Here is a 26,216-nt window from a genome sequence, read left to right as displayed (position 1 = left end):
GACCTCTGTTGGCCCATCATTGGTAGATATGCCTGCAAGATGCATCTTTTTTTGTTTGTTCATCTACGGGATCCACATCTGCTGGATATAGGTATTTGAACACTTCCCTTAAAGTCTATTTTATGTTCTTCTTATTTCCAGCCAGTTTCGAACCTTAGTCAAACAGGATCTCGTGAACTTTGATTTTCTCAACCTTCTCCCTCAGCTGTGGCGCTAAGGGTGTGGAGTAACGAGGCCTCCCTTGATATGCAACTCAGTGTGTATAGAGCAGAGCCAGTTCTTTATTGATCGTAATTCTCAGCTGGCCCTTGAGGCATGCCATGTCCTGGAACAATTTAAGACAAGGAGTTTCCATATCTTCTTGTTCCGTATTTGACTTTCTTTTAAATCAATATAACTGCAACAATGTATGCATGCTGACCTCCGTTTGTGTGTTGACTGAGACAAAGGATAGGAATGTACTTCATTTGACTTCCCAGCGTGTGCATAGGTGGTTCCTTTACAGGATGACCTGTGCTAATTGGTCGAAAGTAACGTCTAATGAATGCATGCGTGGTGTACCTAGGAGATGATTGGAAACGTTTCCTCCTTCATCACCCATTACACAAAGCGAAGTCTGTTAGTGACATTTGGAAAGTCCTAGGGTGTTGGGAGTAGCTACATTTTGACAATGTTTAGGGCTGAATATCTCCTCCACCTTGTGATCTTCCCTCCCTAGGTGCGGATGGAATGATGCACAGTCTCCAAAACGACTCTTCCTGTGGGACCTGGGTGTCGCGTAAACCAGATGGTTCCCCAGTAGTTGGTGCTGCGTACACTGGGTGCTTCATAAATGAGCAGGTGAGAGCTTCTGGTGTGAGCAGTGGTCCGCTACATTTCCATCCTTGCCTAGAGTCGTTCTTTGCAAACCATGTTACAGGCTCACCAATTTTGTTGTTCGGCTCTAAAGTACTAGGAACAGTGAACATGAATCTAATCCTGCCTAGTGTGGGTTCCACACCTGTCAAGTATTTGAGAGCTTTTCTCTTTTAAATGCAGATTTCTCTGCTTTACCACTTTTCTCTACACAAATTGTTCCATAATTAAGAACTGATTTTTGTCTTGTATGTTGTCACAACAGATGGCACCAGCAGCATAGTTGCAGTGGTGCATCATGAGGGCATGCTCACAGCTGGGCCTACTTGTCAAGTCTTGGTCTACTGAACTGACATGTTTATTTTGAGGTCGAATATCTGCCACTTGTGTGTCAACTGCCATAGATTGCTAACAATGCATTAAGCACTTTTGGGGGTGGGGGAATATGCGCTGGGGACCTAATGAGTCCATGCTACTGTACTGTAGCTCGTCGTTCTCATCACCTTCACCCATTCCACTTTTATGCTGCAGGATGGAGAGTACATCATGACCCTTGGGATTGAAGAAGTCCTTGATGGACTGACGATCTCTCAGGAAAAGATGCTGAGGTGCCCAGTCTTGCACGGTAAGCAGAAGACTGGTGTTCTAGATATGGAATCTCCTGGGAACGGTCATCTCTTCTTCCATATTGGGGGTTATGTTGAACCATGTCGTGCTTTCTCTACAGCCATGGATGCTCCCAGTGCAGATGTGTGCGATGCAGTGCATACAACAAACCGATTGGTCTGCGGCAGTCTGCCCATCACCCAGGCTGAATGCAAGGCAAATAGCTGCTGCTTCGACTTCAGCAGCTCCTCCATCCCGTGCTACTTTGGGAGTCCAGGTGGGTGCATGTCGTGGTACAAACTAACCTATCTAGGGATTAATAAGTCACCAAGTGGGTATCTTGAATAGATTGCTGGGCATGGATTTTGAGCTGTGGCCTTACCTGCCACTTCTATGCCTCTATCGGCGTTTTGCACAATACATTTTATAATGGCCGATATGCAGGAATTCCTCAGGCATGGCTTCCTTCGAAGCACAAGTTGGATATAGTACAAGAAACTGCACCACAACATCAATTCCATTTCGACTATTTTATGAAAAAGGTAAAACGGAAGGAGAGAAACGTGTACACAAGAAAATGTCCATAAAAGTTTAAGAAGCCACGTTGTCTTCAGCAGTGCAATTTAGGTTCGCTTTAACATGCGTGAATAAATATTATTTTAATTTATAAAAATGTTCGATCACCCCTCTCCCAAATCCAAAGCCACTTACCATTGCAGATCAGGTTAGCGTTGCTAAGACCTTTCAGTGCTGCAAGACAATCTGGTCTGTTTGCTCAATTGCATTAGATTTTGGCATACAAAATCATTGATCATTGTGGGGTACTTAGTGTGGAGGCCAGTGGGGAGCTATGCTAGATTAAAGGTGGGACAGTCATGTCTCCTTTCATTTGCACATCGCAATCGCCTGTGGCATTGACTAACTGGGATTTGCCTTTCTCCACTTGCTTTTAGTGACTTCCCATTGCTCCCACACGGGAGAAGCAATTGTCGCTGTCTCAAAGTACATTACTGTTCCATCTCTGGACCTGGGGTCTGTACATCTCATCAATGCGGCGACCACATGCACTGGCTTTAGTAAGAACAACAATGATGTGTTTGTTGTTTATCAACTTCCTCTGGTCTGCGGGAGCGTGTACCAGGTAAGGTTGGTCACTATGGTAGGTAGGGGATGACTGGATCAAGGCTTTTAATTTAAAATTTCATTAACCACGCCATCATTCTCTCTAGCAAACTACTTCTGGGTAGGACACTGGTCAGGGGAAGTTCTGGTGTATGTGCATGATATAGTTGTGTATGCACACATTTTACTGTTGTCTTGGTGCTCAAGCTGGTGTAAAAATATGTCCTCCTAAAGAGCCAGCTCCATGGAGGAGTTCACATATTTGCAAGAACCCAAATCCTATACGTCCGTGGTTTTTCCTTCGACCATTTCACCAAACCTGCTCAGTTGTATTAGGCTAGCTTCTTGCAAGTCCACGAACATAGCACTCTTTTGGCTTCACTTAATAAATGGTTTACTTCTCAAAAAGCTATGAAGTATCTAAGTTAGTCTCTACCAGCCAGGCAAGCTGGTAGGGATGAAACTTGGAAACCAGATGCTAAACTCCAACTCTTTGATGGGTGGATGACCACTAAATCCCTTTCCCTCTCATGATGGTTGAATCTCAAGATAGAGCATCTATTGAGCGAAAAAGGGAGATCAAGCGGTTCCCGTGAAGGTCACACCTTGAGAGGTTTGTCTGCTGTAGCAAACCATTGAGAATTCATTGTTCAAGCAATTTGATACACACTGTAGCCTGGACTAGGCAACCTACTTAATCAACCAAATTATGGTTTTATTCAGCACTTATACTAGAATGACATTTGGAAAATAACTATACTAAATTGATACAACAAGGAGAGAACCAAGGGGTGTCAAAGCAAGCTTGTTTTCCTAATTGGAGCAGGAGCAGCACCTGTGATATTTCCTTAATCCAGTGTCAGTTGAAGGATTTGCACATAATCCGTCTCTAGTGCAGAAATGAACAATAAGGAAGTGTTGGTATGTGAATGTGCCAGTTGCCCAGCTGACCATTTATATACTGTGAAATGCTCTACCAGCTTCAAAGCCTCTGGATGAGATGCCAGCTCCCCTAATAATTGGAACATTTCACTCTTGAGGATGGGCATTGTCTGTGTCTCTTTTCAGAACGTGTCTGGAGTTTTCAAATTAATATGGTGGTTCCCATCCCGTACTGGTCTCATAAGTGCAAGCGTGATCTCGCTGGGGCTTAGTTGTGCATCTATTCCGGCAGTAATATATTTTAGAGGGGTGCTAGAATTAAGGGTGATCCCCCGCTTGGTTTTCACAGAGGGGCTACAAATGTAAGCCTCTTGTTGATCCTGATAGCAAATATAATGGGACCCCCTCAAAAAGTTAAATATGGCCAAGGAACAGAGGGGAAAAAGAGAAAATTACTACGAAAAGAATGTTCCAACACTGGCCCTAATATTCACATACTGGTATACATCCTACTGTCAATCTGACCTTGGTGACAGACATATATCAATCAAAATTTATTTTATAATTTTTTATTTTCAATTTATTCATTATTTTATGTTCATTATTCTTTAATTTATAGAAAGACATTTCATCACATATTCAATATAATAAACATTTTCAAAATTCACAGTAAATACAAAAGGTAATAAATATGTACCATGCAATAAGACGAAAAACTTCAAGAAAGACACCTCCTGATCTCATACACACAATCTCAGAATACTACCACATTCACACCCATACTTCATTCAAACCACACCATCAAGGGAAAAAAGGAAAACTGAGTCTCAGTTGGCAGAATCTTCACGCCAACTTGAAGGTCTCAAAAACCAGCATGAGACCCCGCACCAGGTCGACGCGCGTTTCGGCGGCTCAAGGCCACCTTTCTCAGGACCTCTTTTGTACAATCTAATCCAAGATATGGGGACCTACAGTATATACATAAAAAAGAAAAGATATGCTGTCACCATAAGTCTCTCAGATTTGAGAGAAACAAACTCAATCTACAATTTTAGAAAAACGTTGCTCAGATTAACATAGAAGCTCTACATATGACCACAATTTATCGACAAGTGCCTTAGGTAAAATTATGAACTATACATGAGGGATATGATGATGATTAATCCTAGAAGCACCTAATATTCTGCTAATCAAATAGGCGATGTTATTGTTGATCCTCCAGGGAACAAGAACTTGATGTGTGGCCCCCACATTTGTCATGTTTAGCATGTGAAGTGGAAATGTGTCCCGAGATGTGTCAAAAGAGGGGCATTCATCGTCCAAAAGAGGATGAGAATGACGTTTCCTAATGATATCCACAAGTCTAGTTAATGTGGTAGGCTTGCGTTTTTCGGAAAAGGGGCTGAAGCATAATTACCACCCTTCTTCGATTAGAACTGCAAAGTGGAACAGCCAATCGTGAGCGTTTCGGCAACTTTAGTGTTGGTCGATCTCCCCAAATCCCTGCTAGAGGGTAGCACACCTCTAGCAGGGACTTCTACCTGGACTGTTCTGGCTCCCACCATGCTGGTTGTTCCACAATGTCTATTTAATCAACTGGTAACGGTGAAGAATGCAATGGTGCGGATGTTTATATAAAATATATATATATATATATATATATATATATATATATATATATATATCTATCTCTGGACAGGTGGTCTTGCCACAACTGCTTGGGATTTTTAAACATTGGCTGGTGGCAGCAGCCAACATAACATTCTAGGTCCCAAGCTTTCTACATAGAGCTCGAGTGAATGACTCCGGCAACCTCTCCCATGGGGTCACGCTGCTGTCAGACTCTTCAGTTATGCTTCAGGAAATCTTCGTGTTTGTGGGGAAAGCTTAAACCAGTGGAGGAAAGCTGCTCTTTGTTGTCTTACAAATGCGTTGCATGCTCTCTGAAAAGTGATGCCGGTTGCATTCAGTTTAGTAAAGCACTCGTGTGTTTAAACCTAGTAGTACCACTCCTGCAGAGGGTGAGGTGCCCTATGCCAACAGACCGGTGCTCTCAGGTGAGTATAATAGAAATGTATTTGCTCACCTGCTGAAGCAGTGTATAACTCTTTGGCCCAATTATTATTATTATTATTATAGTTGCTTATAAAGCGCATCTGACACCCTAAGGGTAACCTGGCGCTATTATATAGTGACTCCTCCGAAATCCGTTGAACTTAGTATTGTGTGCTTTGTTTATGGCAATTGCTAAAGTCTCTGGAATGATCTGAAATGCTTAAAAGTTTCGATTGAAGGAACCTTGTAGCCAAAAACTCACCAATGTTTTGGTGCTTAAGCAGGTGTTTAACGCTGCTCTCTGAGACGTTCCAGAGTGATAATTGCATTGTCCTCCTGCCCAGGTAACTGGACTGTCTCTAGCACGTTTTATTTATATGTGGGGTTGAAGGAAGCAGATGTCTGACCACCACACTCACTCTTGCGTATTGGTGTTGATCTAACACACACACACACACCTAGCCAGTAAGCAATATACATTTAGTTAGGAGTTCGTGAACAGGTACAATCTATTCTACATCTAGCTGAGGGTTTACACTTCTTTCACCAAGTGACATTTAATGCCCCCTTTACAATTGGATTAGATTCCATACATTTACAGTTTTAGGCTCAAAGACGTGGATATGCTCAGAATCACGCACTCGTCTGCAAGAGTTGGAACCTGATTAAAGCTCAACAGTTCCAAAAGTGCTTAGCCACTAAACCAGACCTCCCCCAAAAGTGTAACTGTGCAAGTGACTCCAGGGGGGCAGTTACGCAGACACTCCTCAATAGTTTCTTAAGTGGGTAATATACTTATTTCTATGCAGGTAATTAAGGTCGAGTATGAGGGTCTGTGGAGAGGGAACTCCTTGAATATTGAGTTTAGAGCCTAGTTGCAGACGCACTATATTGCGTCCTGTGAATACTTGAATCCATTGACTGACCATCAGCTCTTTAAACAACCACCAGAATAACCACTCCTCTCCTGTATGGAGAAGCCACCTTAAGCATCCCTTGACAATATACACATGCACAAAGAAGTATGCGGTAATATACCACTTGTGATTTGGTTCCCCCCCCCCCCCCCGCCTACATCAGCAGTGCAGCAAAACTGCCCACCTATGCTGTTATGCAATCCTTCCCTTGCCGTTATACTCCCATTTGGTTTCTGTCCTGCCCTTGTTAGTCTGCTCTCCTGTAATACCGTTATTCATGTTCAGCACACCTCTGCTTTGGAACTAGGCTGGCCTCATATAGGACTGGGATTGAAAGTCCTAAAGCAGCTTGTTTGAGAGATGGAGGAGTAGTAGACAGTTTAGACAGTCGTTCACGCGCTGCTGCTGGGCGTGCTCTCTGCCTTCTGATGGCTTTTGGGTTACAGCTGGCCTGGTTGAGTGTTTGTTGGCACTGACAGAGGCCTCTAATGTGCTGAAGCTGCACATGTATGAAATTACTTGCCTCAGTACATAGTGGCATATCCAGGTGCAATATTTGACTAGTCCCCTGATTATAGTATTGAAGCGAATGCTTAATGTTTATCCTTTTATAGATGCATCTTTCAAATTATTTGCTCCTACCTCTGATCTCTGCTCCTTCTTTCATAAATCGTTAAACTTATGCTTTCCTCTTAAGTTTCTAAAATGGATGTGATGATCCTCAATTGCACAATTGTGTTCATACGGATTTGCACATAAAGATACTATGTTAGCTGGGTATGTTGACTAGTTTTGTGGAGCTCGGATACACCCTAGGATTTATTGGTGTTCTACATGAAAAAGACAATCTGTGAAAATTGATATGGAATGGTTCGTTTCTACCCAAAATCATTGTGGGGCTTGTCGTTCCTTGGTCTAGGATAGGGCATTCCAGGTTTTGGCTGCCATAGTCAAGAGTGGCTACTCAAGGAGGGTTTGTAGAGCTGCTGTACCAGGGATGATAGCGACTCATGCACAAAGACAACGTCCGGGGTAGGAAAATAATAATATGAATGAAAAGAAATAGAATGGAGGACCACGCTTAGTGCCTTAAATTAGATTCTAGCACCTACAGGTAACCAATGATGCAGAGGATTACACCAAGTGAGTATCTAAAAGTACCAGCCTAGCAGCTTTATTGTGTTTCCATTGAAATCTAAGAAGTTGGACCATGGTAAGACCTCGATATACTCCAATCCAAACTTGAGCTGACAAGGACCCAAAGAGTTATGTGCCAACCCTCTCAAGAACTTCACACTGCCCCAACAGTGATCAATTGCGATGTCATACAAAGCGTTTAATTCAATTTCACACCTAGGCATTTTACTATGGTAGAGATGCATGATTCATGGCTACGTATTATCCAAGTTCTTTAGTGCAAAATAATCTAGACCAGGCTGAGGGGATTGCCCCTAACCACCAGGACATCAGTCTTGTCTGAATTTAGTTTGAGCCAATACCGATTCATCCAGGCATACCACAAAGGATCTTTGCAGCATAACGTGTGTCAGTCTAAAAAGAAGCTGCACATTGCCCATGTAGGTATAGCATTCAACTGTATGCAAGTGAATTAGGAAAGAAAGAGGACACTTCGGAATATAAATATCAGGGCTAAAGATAGACAAAGGTGGTCAATTTCTTGCGCAGAGGAACAGCATCAGGCATAAAGGCATTGCCCTGGCAACTTCTTTAAAAGCTTTGAACTCTAAACTAAACAGTCAATCGATTCTGCCTATAGTGCAGGTGGTTCGTGCAAAGCTACTGCCAACAATTACTTATGGCAGTGAGGCGCAGAAAGGAAGATACCAAACTAATTGACTCCATTGTATCAACTACTTATAGGGTCATATTTGGGTTGCCGAAATATACTTCACCCTCGCAAATCAGATTCGAGTTTGGATACAGAAGCAATCTTTTGCGAGACATGGGGCATACATCATAGCCTGGGATAGAATACGGAAAGCCCCTCCGGGAACGTTAAACGAACAGCTATGGAAAGAGATAGAACGTCACACGGCTTCACCCGCAGCGAGATCTTAAAAATGGCTTACTCAAATTGGGATTAAACCAACTCTAAGAAACACCTACAAATGCCAGCATGCTTAAGAAACTGGTTTGGGAAACAGTCCAGCATCTTTTGTGGTTGGGGGATAAAGCCTCACTCTTAGAAAGGTCTCACGGATGGATGACTCTGAATACCTACTGCGAGCCAGCTGCTCAAAAGTACTTCAATTTGGGTTATGCCAAGCAAACAAAAATTTGTTTTATGAAGCATAGATTTGGTCTGCTACCCTGCATACAGCATCTTCCACCCTGGCTAAAGGAGAAGGTGGACCCTAGGTGTCGCTTAAGCGGTTCAGCACCGTAAGATCTGCTGCATCTACTATGCTCCTGCAAAGAACTTTTGCAAGAACGGAAACAACTGCTGAGAGTTACATCTAACCAGCGAGGTGATCGAACTAGGAGGCAGGCTGTTCTGGCATTTTTCAGACCCAACAACCCTCAACTGAACTGTTCCTTGGTAAAGTTTTTGAGGATATGCGAATAGAAAATGCCGGAAACCTAGTTATTGATAATAACTAAACCGCATACCCAACCCAGCCACACGGGAAAAATGCAGGAACAGGAGGAGTTCGATGTCTAGCACTGAGCCCTATGCCTGAGCCATAAGCACCTCATTTTGTATGTATTAACTTTTGATGTATAAAGGAATATACAGACTTAAATCCGATACCTTGGAGAATAAATGAGATGTGCGCAACCGGTTATAATGTGTCTTAAAAACTTGACACTAGATTTGTAAATTTGCACCATTATAGCACATTTAAAAAAAAAAAAGAATTTTAATGTTTTTAGAAGTATGGAGTTTTATACATATAGATTGTCTTGAAATTAAATATCTTTGTATTGCAATGGTTTTAACAAACTATGCAAATAAATAAACTATAAGAAAGAGGCTAAAGATGGAAGTTGAACAAATAAGGAGGGAGAGCAGAGCCCCCCAGAACAGTGCAGCTGATAGGGAAACGTTTAGAAAGTAAATTGCCAAGAGATTTGCTTAAACGATTGATCAAAAAGATTGAAGGAAAAAATGAAGATTTGTATTGAAATGCTAACGTGAGCCTTTGAAGCAGGATGTTGTGAGTGATTGTGTCAAAAGCTGACAAATCTAACGCTAAGAGCACCGACACTGTCAACATTAGTCCCCATTTTAAACCTCTCAGTGGAAGGAGTGTTAATTCATACTGTGACCTGGCCTAAAACCCTGTTGGGTGTCATCCAGGATCTTGTTTCTTTCGAGGCTGGTACACAATTTGGAACAAACTTGTTCCAGGATTTTTCCAACTAAAGATGGCAAAGTAATGGGTCAGAAGCTAGTGAGATTGTGAGATCGAAACATGCCATTTTGCTGTTACTAAATACATTTGTGTAATATATTTACACAGTGTAATATAGTTAAGTACAGGGATTTTAGCTAGCCCTTTCATCCAATGGTCTATTATTGTCATTCAAATTGTTCTTCCGCCCACTCCAGCATTCACTTCAGCCATTGGCTACGTTTACTTTGAGTGACAGCATTTTTCCATTTTACAAGTTTCATGTCCACACAGAAAGTAGTTATATTACGTGCCAGGGACTACTATGGAGATGTGTGCTTTTAAGACCAAAACAAATATTATTACATTTTGCCTTTTTTTTTTTTTTGATGGTGCAGTTGCTTTCCCAACAATAGTTTGCACAAAACAATGCCAGACATGTTGACTCTGCCAATGCTTGCTCAAAAGTGGTCCTAAGATGTCTTACCTGAGACCTCCTAGTAAAGTGGTGGAGGATAAAGAATTCTTACTAGAAATGTAAGGGGGCCTTGTAACACTTGGGCTATAAGACAAAAGAGTTTAATTGGCAAGAGGGAACAATGGTGACCCAAACTTGCACAGTTTGATGGCTTCCTGTGTTTTAGAAAGATAAAGATGCTCAAACATGTCCCGATGGTCCTAGACTGGACTTTTGGCAGACTTGCAGAATCAATGGTGATGGAGTTTCTCTAATAGTGTCTGTTTTGTCAATAAAGACTACCAGTTTTTCACATCCATTCTGCGATATGCTGAAAAATCTTTAAGTGCGTCTGAAGATTTTGTTTTGGTTGCTAGAAGAAGTTTGGAATGAAAGCTACCATAAGCTTCTTTTATTGCAGTTTTGGGAGACTGGGTTGCTTTTTATTGTTTGTTCTGGATTAAAATGAATCGCCATACTTCATCAGATATTCTAGGGCCCCTTTCAAGATACATAAGGAGTTGTAGAAGCAGGGAACAAGGAACCTTGAATTACCATGAACAGTGTTTTTATTTATGAACCTATCACTTACTGCTATGCCCTGTTTCATTTTGGTACTATGCTGTTGATGATACAGGAGCAAAATCTGTACTGCAATATCTTTTAAAATCCACCCTCTTCCCCCGAATTTTTGAAACCCTTAAATCTTACCCTGTAAGGTTTTCCCACTGGAAATAATTGCATAAAAAGGCATGTTCCCTGAAATCAATTTAGCTGAGTAGTAAATCAAGTAACCAGGACCGCTCACGAATTGAGTTGAGATCAAGGGGAAAAAGTAAAATGGTTTTATTACAGGCATAAAGGCTCAACTGCAGAGTTATTACAGAGTAATCCGAAATCCTTCCAAGTTCCAAATGAGCAGCAAAATCCAGAAAGGGTTGGACTGCATGCCTAATAGCAAAATCTAAGAATTTTCTCGCCTCAGAATGAGAGATCTTAAATGCAATTCTTGCATAAGTTAGCTAAAACAGTAGATGACAACTCTTTAACTCCATTACTTTAACAGATAGGCACAATCCCAATCTGAACACACACCTTCTGTGCTACTGCCATCCAGAAATGTTAGATCCAAATATTTAACTGCAATTTCTCATTGTTTGGATCGGAGACTACTACATATTGCTGCCACTCGTGCTTTTGGATCTTAAACAGTAACAGCTCTTCACTCTGATCCTTGCTTTGAAAGTGGATGTTCAGGAATTTCTGGTTTCTCTTTAGAGCCTTCATTGCCCTGACATTTGAATCCAATTTCTTTCTTCACCAGTTTAAAAATTCTCACCATCCTCTGGATCCACGCTGTCGTCTTGAGCTTGGCTTTGACCTCGTGGCTCAGTGGCTGATTAAGTCATTGTTTCTACCTCTTCTTTTGCAGCTTTAACTTTTTTTGAATGTGTAGCATGAATCCACTGTGCACTCCAGCACACTTTATCATAGTGATAGTCTGCGGTTTTACCTGATGGGCTACACACCACTGCTCTTCTAAACAGTTCTTCCAGATGTGATTCTGGACCACTATCCTGTCTCTAGGATTCCTATTTCAACAGGTGATGTCATTTGTTGCATGTTGCCATGTTCACCTGATGAAAGTCTAATTTCACCACATCAGCCAGACCTTTACAGTAATCTAGCACAATGTTAAAATTTATTGATACAAATACTATTCAGATTTTGCCCCAATATGGGATTCCCCCGGCACACCATCTTGTCTCCAGGATATTCTGTCCCTTCCTGCTAGGAGAGCAGGAATAACAACTTGGTCAGACCTGGTAACATCAGAGGGAGTACTCCCCTGGGAGGTCTTGAGATCAAAAATCGGGGACTCCTTTTCTAGGTTTAAATATATCCAACTCTGTTCCTGGTTTTCCGCTGGGAAAGAGAACATTGGCAGTAACTGGGACATTGAGTTTGCTCTCCAATCCTCAGGTTTTAGGAAAAGGGAAGTGGGACTATGGTACAGGAAACGGATGGAGGCAGATGAATTACAGGCACCCTCATTACATCTTGTTTGGAGCATGTCTAGTTTGGCTGTTGTCTCGGACACCCTTTATGATACATCTCTCCAATACCTGTATAAATATGTTAGGTCTGCCTCTCTTAAGAAGAATCACTTCTATATTGTAAATAGGCTTTACTATACGCCAACGAAAATTGCAAAGTTTGTTAGCCCATCCCCCTTGTGCCCCAGATGTGGTATGTTAGAGGCGGATGATTTCCACGTCTTTTATGAATGTTCTATTCTGTGTAATTTCTGGGGTACTGTGGAGAAGGCTTTGGAGAGTATTTTTAAGGTGACATTGAGACTGAACGCTGTAAGGGTCTTGTTTGGTCTGGACATGGACCTCATTAGCAGATTTAGGGGGACACAGGTTGCTCTATTCTTTACTCTTATACTCATTGCACGTAGAGAAATCTGCAAGTTGTGGAAAGATGCTAGTCCCCCCCTATATGAAAATTGGCTCCGGGCTGTATTAAGAATGGCACATTTGGAATTTAGAATGCTACATAACACCAATAGCATTGTCTGGCAACCCCTGATAGACTGGGGCGTAGAAATGAGGCTGGTTCAAAGTCCTGAGAATGTCCTATGATTACACCTGGCCCTGGAATAAAGGGGCAGCCGGGATGGCTCCAGGCAAAGCAAGAACTTCAGCCCTGGGCGCCCAGGATGGATTTAGGGTTGCCAGTGTTCGATTGTACTTGCCAAGGGTGAGATGAGGACAACATTTAAAAAAATAAAAAAAAACGTATTGATACTAAAGCAGCTGAAGGAATATATGCAAGCCTCATTGCTCTTCCTATGATCACCTCATGGGGTCATACACAAGTATTTTTGTCAGGAGTACTTCTCATGCTCATCAAACAAGAGGAAGTGTATCAGGCCACTTTAAACCAGTTGAAGCATACACTTTGGCTTATTTGTGCTTGCGTTAGCCCTCTCTACCACACCTGAAAATTGAGGACAATCGCAAAAATGAAACTTTTGAATTGTCTAAAATGCGGTGTAGATTATTTGCAAAACCTCGTTTTTAAAATTAGTACCACAATCTATCTTAATAGAAGTTGGAATTCCAAATCTGGGAATCGATTCCCTCCGTACAACTTTAGCAACTATCTGATGTTTGGGTGAGGTAGGCCTCTAGCCATTTAGAAAACCAGCAATGACCAAGTTGTGTTTCAAACCATTGTATGGGGCATCTCCACAAAGTCTGCTTGGTCTCTTGTAAATGAGCCTTCTGATTTGCCAATCTGAGTCATCACTGTTTTTGTCTTTTTACCTTTATTGTTTCTTTGACACACCAGACACATGTCCTCGGCAGCATTTCTAAATCCTGTATTTTCCTATTATTATCTGAATACATGTTTTGTGCGATCTCTTCCTGCATGTGTCTGGCCATGTAAATATTCACCAATTGGGTACTACATTGCTCACGGGAGAGTATTCGTATTCCCATTGTTAACATACAAAGCCTGATACATTTTCTGGTAACCAATTCCTCATATTCCTTTTTCTCATCATCTAATACTTCCTCCTGAAGGCCTTTCAACTTGCCCAAAGAAGAATGAATTGAACTCCTAGAGAAACAATTAACATTTCACACATTTTGTATAGTGCTTATTCTTGATTTTGCATTTTCAGTATTTTGCCATGTGGCCTGCATATACTATGCCAAGTGTAACCAAGTCTTTGCCAGCCTTATGGGTAACACACCTGACTACTGCAATTTCTTTTTTCCTGTATGTTGCTTTTAATTCATTATTTTTTATAGGTGCTCCATAAGATGTCATAGAGCCCCTCTGTGACTACAGTTGACCAAAGGCATAAACCCGTCCAAAACAATGCTGGTTGTTTTGTATAAATTGTCACATTCACATCTTATGATGGGCAGCAAGCTCTTGTCTAGGCTACTAATTCTGCCACCTGAGCTGAGGTTGCAGCTGGCAGAAAAGATGCTTCTATGGTGTCAGAAATGGAACATACTGCATAGGCTACTCTGAATGCTACATATTAGCCTCTTAAACCAGAACCATCAACAAATCATGTCAATCAGCTATTTCCAAAGGGGGTTCTTTAATCTGGTATTGGTCTTTTACATAATTCAGTATCTGATATACAATTGTGTTCTGGATCGTTGTCATTATGATCAATTTCATAATATTCCGTTCCTTCACAACCCCAATCTGAAATAGGAAGCAGTGTTGCTGGATTTAAAGAAGTATACCTCTTAGGAGAAATGTTATCCACCGCAAGAATGACTTGCTCATAAGTCGGCCTACTTAGTTCTTGTGCAGGTCAGCACATTTTCAGTGAGGGGCATATGTCAGTCAATTTCCATGTCAGATAATCTTGTATAACGGCCATCTCACCGGGAGGTCTCATGGTGCTTGCAACGAATACAGTGATACAGCCAGGGACTTGAGGACCAAAACAGACGTACTGAGGAAAAAGCAAGGAATATGTAAAGTAGGAGCCCTCACTATTCCTTTAGGTTTTTCAGTGGCAACACAAACCGCTGCAACTGTAAGACTTGAAGGTACTAGAGCCAAGATGGCTGAAATATATGCTACTGGCCACTTCAACCCACCATGCTTTTGTGCAACGATTGATAATGCTCATCCACCGTTTTCATGACAAAATAGAAAGTACGTCAAATTATAGTCTGGCATTCCCAGTGCTGGTTCAAAACACACACACACTCCATTCTTTGAATGCTTCAGAAAATGCTTTGTCAAATGGTATAAGAACTTGTATGTCACTATGTCAGTCTTGCTGACTGCTTCACAATTGAAGAAAAGTTTGGAATCCATTGAAACCGTAGCCAACAATTGCAAGAAACATCTGGATGGTTGGTGGGATTATTTTTAGAATTGCAGCAACACGTTCTTTTGAGACTTTTCTGACATCCTCATTGATCTAATATTCAAAATAGATTATTCTCTTTAACAGTACTGCATATTTGTTGGGGAGACTTGGTGTCCATTGTCAGCTACGTTATTTCATTGTATCCATTTTACAGTCCTCTTTGATTTTGTATGGAACTAACAAATCATGTATATACTGCCTTAAGACGGAGTTATAACGAACCTCACTTTTTCTAGATCTTTATTCAAGATTTGACTGAAAGTACTTTCTGTACACCCTTTTGGAATTCTACACTTTATGAGAACGTTATTTTAGAATTGAAACACAAATTGGAATTTACTTTTTTCATGTAAAGGGACAGAAGAATTCTTGGCACAAGTCAATGACGGTATACCATTCTGCATCTGAAGGGATTTGCAACAAAATTACTGCTGGACTCGATACCACCAAACAATGTGATGACAATTCTGTTTATCTTTCTCAGAACCTGAACAATTCTCCACTTGGATTCTTTATCCCCATCACAGGAGAATTATGAAGGCTACCAAGTACCTCCTGGAGGATTCCCAGCTCAATCATTCTTTCCTCTTCTTCCTTGTGAAAGTCTGTACTGTTTTAATTCTATGTAAAATTGGATTCCATCTCAATTTTGTTGTAACTGGTTAAGCACTTTTTATGAATACAATCTCTCCTTTCCAGAAAAATCCTATATCTCATCTTTGACCGTATGCCATAAATCCAAAGAAATGCCTTTACTTGCAACTTACAACAACTGAACTCTAGTCTCTAGCGATTTTTATTTTGCACACTGAATCCTCCTCTGTTTCAATCGCAACACCATCCAGTGTGTAATAGATCACACAATTCATCTTGCAAAGCAAGTGTCTGACCAACACATTTACAGGATTTGAATTGCACAAATGGAACCTTTTTGTTTTCCATCTTTTTTTTTTTTTTTTTTTTTTTGTGGGAAAGCTGCTGTAACCCGATTAAACAATTAGATTGTTACTAATCCCTACAACATGGGCTTCTCTTTCTGAGAGTGGTAGGTAGGGGTTTTCTACAGCACAAACTGTAGAAGAGGTTGCCCCACATTGAACCAAAATGAAACGCGACAGCCATTGACGTCCCCTTTCAACATATGAGCCACTTTGGTCCATTCTTGGTAAATCCTAACCCCCACAGGCACAGTCCTTGAGAATTGCATAATTGATGCTGAATGCATCAACATTTTGAATGGTCTCTGATTATGTACACCCTACACAGAATTTGGGACCATCATCTGTCTGCATTTGAGGAACAGCTTCACAATTAACTATATTTGGATTCTGGCGACACTTGCGTTTCCCGCGCCCAATGTTCCCACAGAAGTGACCAGCAGTGGTGTTTTTTTTGTTGTTTTTTTTCTTCTTCATATTATTATTCACGTTCAACCCATCATTATTCATCATTCCTGTTCTACCACTTTGCATTTGCATCGCTCCCATTTGTGCACTTTGCATTTTATTCATCCTATTTATTTCATTCACTCCAGGATGATCATAATTTATATTTGAATCCATTTGGGTTTTGGCTTCCCCTCTCAAATGATTTTGTTTGAGCAATCAACTTTTCTTTGATCTTTTTCTGCTTTTCATCAAAGTAATCTCTATTCCAATTAGCCAGCTTCAGGATTTCATCAATACTTTTGTCTGCCAGCATAATTAACTCTGTTGTATATGGTTACTAAGCTCAGGGAGCAAAACACATTATAAAAGCAGAGAAAAAACCCACTAACACCATCTTTCTCGTGTTCATCAACTTATGTTTTTTGAAAATCTGCATTAGCCTCTCATAAAAAGCATACACTGTCTCTTTTGGTTCCCGTAAAATTCTCAATTTTCCCTAACTTGCTTCCTTTTCGGGCACTCTTTTCTTCAAATGCTCAATAGCCTGTTTGTACTTGTTAGCTACTTATTCAGACGGAGCATTGTGCAGAGCAACCGTAGCTGTTTCTTCAGTTGGCAATGCAAATACTGCCTTAGTCTGCCCCCAAGTTGCTAGGATCAGTCAACAACACCTGTGATATATATGTAAACCAATGCACTTCTTTTGTGTCACTTCTCTGGTTTTTCTAGCAATTTTGGAAAATTTGTAGTAAAAGCATAAAGACCAGCTATGATCTATGGCACATACATAAGATTCTCTCCATACACTTCCATCAAGGGAAATTCTATAACCATTCCAGTCCTAGCTTCCGAATAAGCTGATGTACCCCTTGCTATACCTTCAATTCCCTTCACTTTCTTTACACTTACCGTCCCTTTCTTCCACCTTTCCTTGTATTATTTCAGGCTGTGCCATTCTTGTTTCTTCAATTTAAATCCTTATTATGAGATCCAAAAGTGATAACGGCCATTTCTATTTTTTGTAACCCTGTTTTTATTGAAATTATACAGTAACCTACAGCAATCATAGCATGAAAGAGTATACAGCAATATTATAGCGATTATGGACATACATTCACATATGATAATGGTAGTGCCTGAGCAGAAGCATGACCTCAAATAAAACAACATTTAACCAACCTTGCAGGTACATACAATAATAAAAGCTGAGTAATGCAATCATCCAGCTGCCACAGTGGCTACCACCTTACAAAGTAAGCCCATCAATCTGTCCGCTCAGGGTAGAGTTGCAAATCAGAGTGGAGCGGCTGCCAAATGTTCTTAGGGAAGGAGACCGGATGTAGCAAAGAAGCATAAATGTCACTAGTGGTGTCACAATACATCATGTCCCGCATCCAGACTTTCACCGGCGGCAGTTTCGTGTCGCACCAATGTAGGGAAACTTGTCTTTTAGTCACTAGCAATGCCATTGTGGTGAAGCGTCTGACACCAGCCCCCAGTGGGAGAACATAGCCCAATAGGGCCAACAGCAGCGAGGGCGTGAGTTTAAATTCAACCATGAGCTCCAGATGTTTAAACTCCGCCTCCCAAAGAGCTAAAACTGCCTGACAATTCAAAGCCAAATGGAGAAAGTCGGGATGTGCTGCAGCGTATCTCTGACAAGTACCCGGTTTACTGCAGTCAATCTTCGCGAGCAGCACAGCGTTCACATACTTTATGCATGTATTTAAAATGCATAAGCTTATGTTGGTAGTTATTGGAGATGTAGCGTCTTTGTTCACAACAATAAGTCCACATTTTATCAGTGAGAGGATGCGTCAAGTCGTCTTCCCAAGCCGCCCTCGCTCCCCTCCCTACCACCTGGCGCAGTGTTTGTGCAACCAGATGTGTGCCCTCGGGTGATGGGATTATTGTGGTAAGCGGTAGGAACTCCGGCAGCTCCGCAGTCAAAGGGCAGATTGCAGCAGTAAGCGATACTCATAGTGCCCACACCGTCATTCGCTCCCGCCCCACTTCCCACACATCCAGCCCCAAATGATACACTGGACACGTAATTATGGATAAGAACTGCTGCAGGTTTATTTTCATACAACAAACGTATGACGTTTAGGTGGGTCATCTTACGGGCGATCCAAAGCAGGCAGCCCCTCGCTGTCCCGCCTGTCTCAAGAGCCAGCCAGCACGGTGAGTAGATTCTCTGACGGTGCAGCACATTGCCGATCCTCTGTCATACTCCCGCCCCCCCCTGTCAGGGCGAAGCAGTGTGGCACACCCCCGGTCGGTTCAGGCCCCCCGACCGCCCGAAGGACTAACTGGGCGCCGTCGCGGTTTCCCGGAACCTCCTGCAGCTCCGGGTCCTTGGCTCAGGCACCCTTACTGTGCCAGGCAGAGGTACCCTTACTGTACCCGTCTGCCTCCAGATTGCCCTGTAACTCCGCCACAGCTCTGGAGGAGGCCACCTCCTTAGTTACTTGCATCCTGCAGCTGCTAGTGCCTCTTGCACGTCCAGTAGGAACATATCCATTCCCACATTAGACAAGTGTACCCCATCCTTATCATAGTACCCTTCCGTTTTTTCTTGTATTAAAGCGTGCCTAATGATACCAAGGACTCTCCTTTCCATGAACTTCTGCATGGATCTGTTTACCCTCCTACGAGAATGCTCTACTGCTGACGGGGATCTCGCCCCTTCCATTCCCTGCGAGGGACAATCTCGGACCACCATAATTCGCCCGCTCCCAACCTGTTGCTAATCGCTACCATGTCCTTCTGCATGGCCTGAATCAGTCCCCTCCTGCCTATGGTCACTAAGTCGTTCCCTCCCCCCCCTCCCCCCCAGGTGAATGATGAGGACATTGGGTGGGGCCCTCTGTAAAGCAAGGTGGTGATCCAGCTTGAGCCTAAGGTTACCCCATTTCATTCCTGGGTGGCCCAACCATACAAACTGCGTCTGTGCGAAAACCCGGGTCCAATCCTTGGATGCTGCCCACCGTTCCAACCTGGCAACATAAGAATGTCCCATGACCCACACGCAACAGCCTTCTGGAAAAGAAGACAAATCACTGTTCAAACAAAAGGGGGGAGGACGCCGTTATAGTTAACACACGTAGTTTAATGGTTTACACTGCACACAATTAACTGCAAAGTCGTGCTGGTTGGCCTCTGACATGAATTTAGCAAAGTTGAGCTGATTAGCCTCTGAAATGACTTAAACACAGCTCCTAGGGACCATTAGGTCTACAATTGCCCTTCGCAGCCTGGGTTCTAGGGGCGAATGTATCGCTGGAAGCAGGTCGAGCTCCATCATCCTACCCTCTTGACCCCTTCTGCACCCATGCACCCATCCCTGCCCTGAATGCAGCCGTAGCCGCTCTAATCCTGAAGGAGTGGCTCAACAATCTCTTCCCCTTTCCTGAAAGACCGGCTTTGGCCAACACTGCCCTCATGATGCGCTCCAGCTGAAACCTGGTCAATGGCGCCCCATCTGCATGGATGAGGAAATGCCCCGCTAGGAGCGGTCTGATCTTCAAACATTCCCTGACCGTGGCGACAGGGCAGTATCTGGGGTCCCCTAAAGCCTGAAGCACTATGGTTGTGCCCCGCCCCGCCTGGTCTGTCTTGGATCTGTGAATGCGGAGTACTAGGGCGTCTGTCGCGCAGACATCCAGCATATCCAACGCTGCCCCAGTCCTATCTGTCTTAGCTTTAGCTACTAGCTCGCTCACCCTAAAGGCGCCAAAGAAAGCCAAGCAGAAGGCAGTGGAGAAAAGCTGAGTCTCAAACAGGGAATTGGTGACTAGCTGTAGGGTCTCTATCATGCGCTGCAATGCGGGGAATTCTATTGCCGATCTGGTATCAGCGGGCTTGGTCTCCTCACGTGCCCACCCTCTCAGCGCTGCTCTCACCCTGAAGGAACAAGTGGGGTCTTCACTCCCATGGAGTCTGGTGTCATGCTTCAGGGCCGCAAGGTGGCCACACACGCAGGAATGGGTCTTGCCAGTCTGAATGGCCCAAACCACAAAAGTCTCAACCTGTTCCTGAAGTCCCAATGATGTCGCTTCTAAGGATTCTTAACACTGTTCTGAAAGTGGCCAGTTGGGAGGCATATTTCCTTCGGGTAGCAGGGGCCAGAGATCGCTCGCCCATCATCTTCAGTCGCTCCCCCACCGAAGGAGTCGCCATAGATGTGCCGGGAATGGTGTCATCGCCGCCCTCGCCTGCGGCCAGGCCTCTCGGAAACTGAGCCACTGAAAGCGAGAGAGCGCGTCAGCTGCCACATTCTTTACACCTTCAATGTGTCACGCCCTATACTCTGTGTTGTTCTGCAGTCCCGCCCTGACTAATTCCCTCAGTAGACTCAAAACAAGGGGGCATGTGGCTGATAGCCCATTGATAGCCTGAACTACGGCCATGTTGTCTGACCAGAACACTACCTTCCTGTTGCCCAGCCCCCTGGCCATAAATGTACAGCCGCCACTATGGGAAAGAGCTCTAGGACAGTTATATTTGCTGTGATCCCCTTCTTCCGCCATGCATTGGGCCAGCGCATTGCACACCACTCTTCTCCAAATATAACACCAAATCCCTCCCTACCTGATGCATCTGAGAAAAGACAAAGTTCTTGGCTGCATTCCCAGGGGGCCCTCCTAATCACTGTACCATTGAAATTCTCCAGAAATTCATCCCACATTTTAAGGTCTGCTTTCAGGCCAGGGCCCAGGCGCACCAAGTGGTGCTTCTTGCTTATGTTAGCTGTGGCTTTGGCTAACCTGCGGGAGAACACTCTGCCAGCTGGTATGACCCATGCCGCAAAGTTCAGCTTACCCAACAGACTCTGCACAACCCCCAAGGTCGCCTTGTCCTTGCCCAATAGAGTCCGAATGTCCCGCTTCAAATCACCAACCTTATCGACCGGGAGCCTGGATTCACCTTTGATGGTGTCCAGCTCGATGCCCAAAAAAGTCAGGACCTGCGCCGGACCCTCGGTCTTCCCCGGGGCAAGGGGCACACCTAGGTGTCCCGCCATCGTCTCAAAGGCCCGCACACCTTCTGTGCACTCCTGGGTCCCCACCCTGCCGAAAAACAGAAAATCATCCAGGTAATGTGTCCCTTGGGATATGCCATGCGTGGTGGAGAGGACACACTGAAGGAAGGAGCTGAAGGCCTCAAAATATGCGCAGGAGATGGCACAACCCATCGGCATGCAGCGGTCAAAGAAGAATTCGCCACCCCACCTAAAACCTAGCAGGTGTTGACTAGCTGGGTGCACTGGCAGGAGACGGAATGCGGATTCAATATCGGCCTTTACCAACCATGCCCCCTTGCCAGTCCTTCTAACCATGTCTATTGCCATATCTAGAGAACAGTAGGACACAGAGCAAGCCCCCTCGTCCAGCCAGTGGTTCACAGGGTTGCCTTCAGGATAGGATAGGTGGTGTATCAAACGGTATGCCCCTGGCTGCTTCTTTGGCACAACTCCTAACGGTGAGACCAGGAAGTGTTCAAGGGGGGGGGGGGAAAATGGGCCCGCAACCCTCCCTAGGGCCACTTCCTTCCTGATCTTTTCGCTGACTACTAGCGAAAGATCTCTTGCTGACTTGAGGTTTAAAGCATCCCAGCAACCCAATGGTCCCTTGTAAGGTATCCTGAAGCCATCTATGACACCCTCAGCTAGTAGCGCTTTCTCCCTCACGAGTGGGTACAACCTTATTATTGGTAGGAAGTTCTGCATGATGATGGGGGAAAGACCCTTGTTGTATAATTGGGGCTGGTCCTGCCTGTCGAGAATGGGTGGTGCCCTGCTGTCTGTCATCGTCGTGGTCCGGCCAGCACTGACACCCTCATTGGCGTGAAGCATCTGGTCTGTGGGCCTGGGAGGCGGGGGGCAAGCCTTGGCTGGTAGTGCAGGCAATTGCTGCATGCTGTGCACCGCATTTGCTGCAGCTGTGAGTGAACTTGCACGCCCTGCCCCAGGTGCACACCCCCCCCATTGAACAGTCTGCATGTCGCAGAATTGAAACGCCTAGGCCCGCCTTTTGGCCCCTCCCCTGACCCCCTCAAAAAGACTGCTTGAACGGTCGCCTAGGGAATTGTTCCCATTTCTTGCTGTCTGTCTCACCCTGTGCTTTGTATGATGCGTCTTTCTTGTCACTGACTGATCTGCACATGTGCTTTATCCAAAGTTGTATTTCTTTCTGATACCAACCTAATTCAGGGCATATGGCCATTGTCTTCCAAAAATCCTGATCATAATAAATAAAAATAATAATAAAATAAAACGGATCTTATCTTGCGCAAACTTAGCCCAAAGGGCGTCAAGGCGCCTAAATCGGATATAACAGCTAAGCCCCCACAGTACACTCTGCAGCATTCTCTCATTGATAGGCCCTCTTAAAGAGGCAGGTTTTGAGAGCCTTTTTAAATAGCTCAATTGTGGGAAGGGTTTTTATTTCGAAAGGGATCGAATTCCAGAGCTGAGGGGCGACCACGGAAAACGCTCTGGCTCCCCATCTGGCTAGTTTGAAACGTGGAACAACCAGTTGACAGAGTCCCGCAGAACGAAGGCCTCTTGTAGGAACGTAGCACGTCAGGAGAGAGCCAATAGCACTGGAGGAGCCTTCTGTCACAGCTCTGTAGGCCAAGCACAGAATTTTAAAAAAGATTCTGTGCTGCACAGGAAGCCAGTGGAGTTCTTTCCTGGCTGCAGTAGCAGAGAATGTTTTAGGAAGGGCCAGAACAAAACGAGCTGCAGCATTCTGCACAACCTGCAATCGATGCAAAAGGCTTTTATTGACTTCCGTATAGAGAGAGTTACAATAATCTAATCTCGATCCTACCAAGGCAACTGCAACCTGCTTACATGCCTGAAGGGAAAGATACCCACGGATTTTATTGAGTATCCTAATCACACCCCAGCAAGTGGCCACGGTCCTGTTGACTTGGAGGGAAAGGGAGAGCGAGGTGTCGAAAATTACGCCAAGGTTTCTGGCAGATTGGGAGGGGGTGGGGCAGATGCCAAGAGAAGATGGCCACCACTCGCTTGACCAAGCATCTTGGTCCTTCCCAAAGATCAACACCTCCGTCTTTTCGCCGTTCAGTTTTAGGGAATTTATAGTCATCCAGTCTGCCACATACTGCATGCATACCCTGAAACAGGCGGCAGATGTCCTAACAGATGAGTGAGCCAATGACACCATAATCTGGGTGTCATCTGCATAGGACACCACCTCCATCCCCTGCGATCTTACTAGTCTTGCCAGGGGAGCCACATAGATGTTGAACAGGGTCGGACTTAAAGCCGACACTTGTGGCACCCCACACTGCAATGACTTGGCAGGGGAGAGGTGGTTCCCAAGCATCACTCTCTGCTCCCTTTCCAACAGAAAGGAGTTGAGGAGACTCAAGGCCGGACCCATGACACCAGCTTCCCTGAGCCGAGATGTAAGAATGGCCGGGGAGAGGGTGTCGAACGCGGCAGTTCATAGAGGAACCAACCCATCCCCCCCTGACTGTCTTGCCTCCTGCTGGATGGTGCTAGCGTATTCCATCAAGGCCTCACTCTGGCCTGGGTCTTTCTGTACTATCACTGCAGCTAAGATGTTGAAAGCCTCTGTCCAATTCTCTATTGTTTTCTCGGGCCAACGCTGTTACCTGGTCCTCTTCTCATCGTCCTTCCCCCCCCATCTTTCTTGTGTCTGCCCCTGCCGTACCGTGCATAAGTAATGTCAAGATATCGATGTACTCTCGCCTCCATATCCCTTCTTTCGCTGCCTGGGGTACCTGCCATGCTAATGAACAACGGCCTGAGGCCAGGGGTGACTGTCGACCTTGGTACCCCTCCTACGCCTGCCTTTGCAATCTCAACCTGGACCTGAGCGGCCCCGGTCGGGCCGGGCAGAACCACCTCATCTGGCGCATTCGTGCCTACTGCGCCGGCACCAAGCAAAGTTGTTGCACTGGGTAGGGCGGGCCCCAAACCCGGTGCCACAGTAAGGTTTGTTACGCCCGTGCTGGGGGGGTCGCGCTGCTTAGCTGGGCGGGCAGCCCTCCTGCTGATGTTGCGGTAGCGGCGGGAGTTGGGACCAACCTACTGGAGGTTGAGGGCCCTTCCCCAGGGGTCAATGCTGCCGGTGCCACCTGCTGAGCCCGCACCGATGTCGGGGCCGCTGGTGCAGAAGCGAGTGGCAGTGCTTGTGATACTGCTGTCACATCATCCAAACGTTTCTGAAAGAGTGCCATTAGTCCAAGCATTTCGTCCATAGCCATACCCACTTGGGCTAAGTCAGTTAGGTCGGTGGCCGATTCCTGCACCACAGCTGGTCCCCTTGCTGGTTCGGGGGCCCGCGCTGCTGGGGGCGGAGGCATCGGTTTCGTCTTGGCTAGCGGTGCCTCGTCCGGGAAGTCCTTCCGGGTTTGTTTCCGGTTACGATTGGACCTCCTCGATTCACCGGTAGAAGGTCCCGCCGCGTCCACCGGCATGGGGGCGACTACGACTCCGGAGTCCTCTTGCCTACGCGCCTCGATAAAACCTTGGGCCCAGGCTGGACCCTTCGCTTGAGCCACGGCCAAGAATTCGGCCAACAGCCCCTCCTGTGGTAGCGAGGTTCCAAGGGAGTCCATACTGGTGGCTTCTACCCCTGCGGGTCCCTATGGGCTAAAAAATACGTGAGCTGGTGCGCACTCTAGCATGGCCCATAGCATGGTTGCCCCGAGTTCCTGCAACCGACCCCCCCGCCCCCAATACAATGACACGCCGTGTCCCTTTATCGCCCTACACGGGATATACCTGTTCTCGTGGTTGCTGTCTGTATCCAGGCCGTCCCATCCTTTCAACCTTCAGAGCACGACCTGAAATGACAATGTAAAGTTAACAAAAGCCTGCTCCCATCCCATGGTACCTGAACAGGCCATCCCTACCCAACCCCCTTTGGGGCCTGCCCAGTCCCATCTCGCGTGCCATGGCTTCGACACACACTCAGCCCAAGGACAACGTTACGTAGGCAATGGTGGCACTAATGTTAGTGTTTAAAGCAAACAAATTGGTCGCCCTATTATTACTCTAAACTTAATAAAAACCCCGGCCTCACTTAGTTCTGGGTACATTGACGTGCCATTGACGTGCTCCCCGGTAATAAATCACCATGTAAGAGCACACTGGCGGGCTGTGTCCAACTGTGACCGTGCTGAATGCGGGCTTGTGCAATTAGCTGGGGCCTCGGTTTGGTTCTACTCTCCGCCCTAACAACGCTACGTTCCCGAATGGAGGACCTCATTGACAGACATGTGCTTGCCGGGATGAAAAGACTCTAGGATAGTAGCGGCCACAAGACTCTAGGATAGTCGCGGCCGCAAGCCTGCCCATCGGGTGCTTCACGCAATGCCCGCCCTTGCAAGAAACTGACGATGGCCGCTCTATTTTGCCGCATTCTGGCGTGCGGAACCATTGATTTAAAATAGTCCCGGGCTATGGTGAAGGAGGAGCGATTAAGGCCTCATCCCCAAGCAGCTTAACTCTGATGGCAAGAAACTGACGATGGCCGCTCTATTTTTGCTGCATTCGCACGCGCGAAACCTATGATTTAATCTCCGCTAAGTACCGCGCTTATGGTGAAAGAGGAGCGATTTGCGCTGGGTCCTGGGGGCATCGGGTGCTAAGTG

General features: G+C 45.0%; 1 protein-coding gene across 1 annotated transcript in view; it reads left to right on the top strand.

The window, feature by feature from the left end:
* The window catches only part of LOC144767171 (zona pellucida sperm-binding protein 4-like), an 89,053-nt gene that overhangs the window by 27,221 nt on the left and 35,616 nt on the right, over positions 1–26,216 (top strand). Inside the window, exons 2-5 of the mRNA XM_078650741.1 lie at positions 719–840; positions 1,387–1,480; positions 1,583–1,738; positions 2,415–2,602. Of these exons, the coding sequence (XP_078506867.1) occupies positions 719–840; positions 1,387–1,480; positions 1,583–1,738; positions 2,415–2,602 (560 nt within the window). The remainder of the gene's footprint in view (positions 1–718; positions 841–1,386; positions 1,481–1,582; positions 1,739–2,414; positions 2,603–26,216) is intronic.

Source organism: Lissotriton helveticus, chromosome 7, assembly GCF_964261635.1.
Source record: "Lissotriton helveticus chromosome 7, aLisHel1.1, whole genome shotgun sequence".
Taxonomy (NCBI): Eukaryota; Metazoa; Chordata; class Amphibia; order Caudata; family Salamandridae; genus Lissotriton; species Lissotriton helveticus.
The sequence above is the reverse complement of the archived record's forward strand: the minus strand, read 5'-3'. Positions and strand labels throughout refer to the sequence as shown.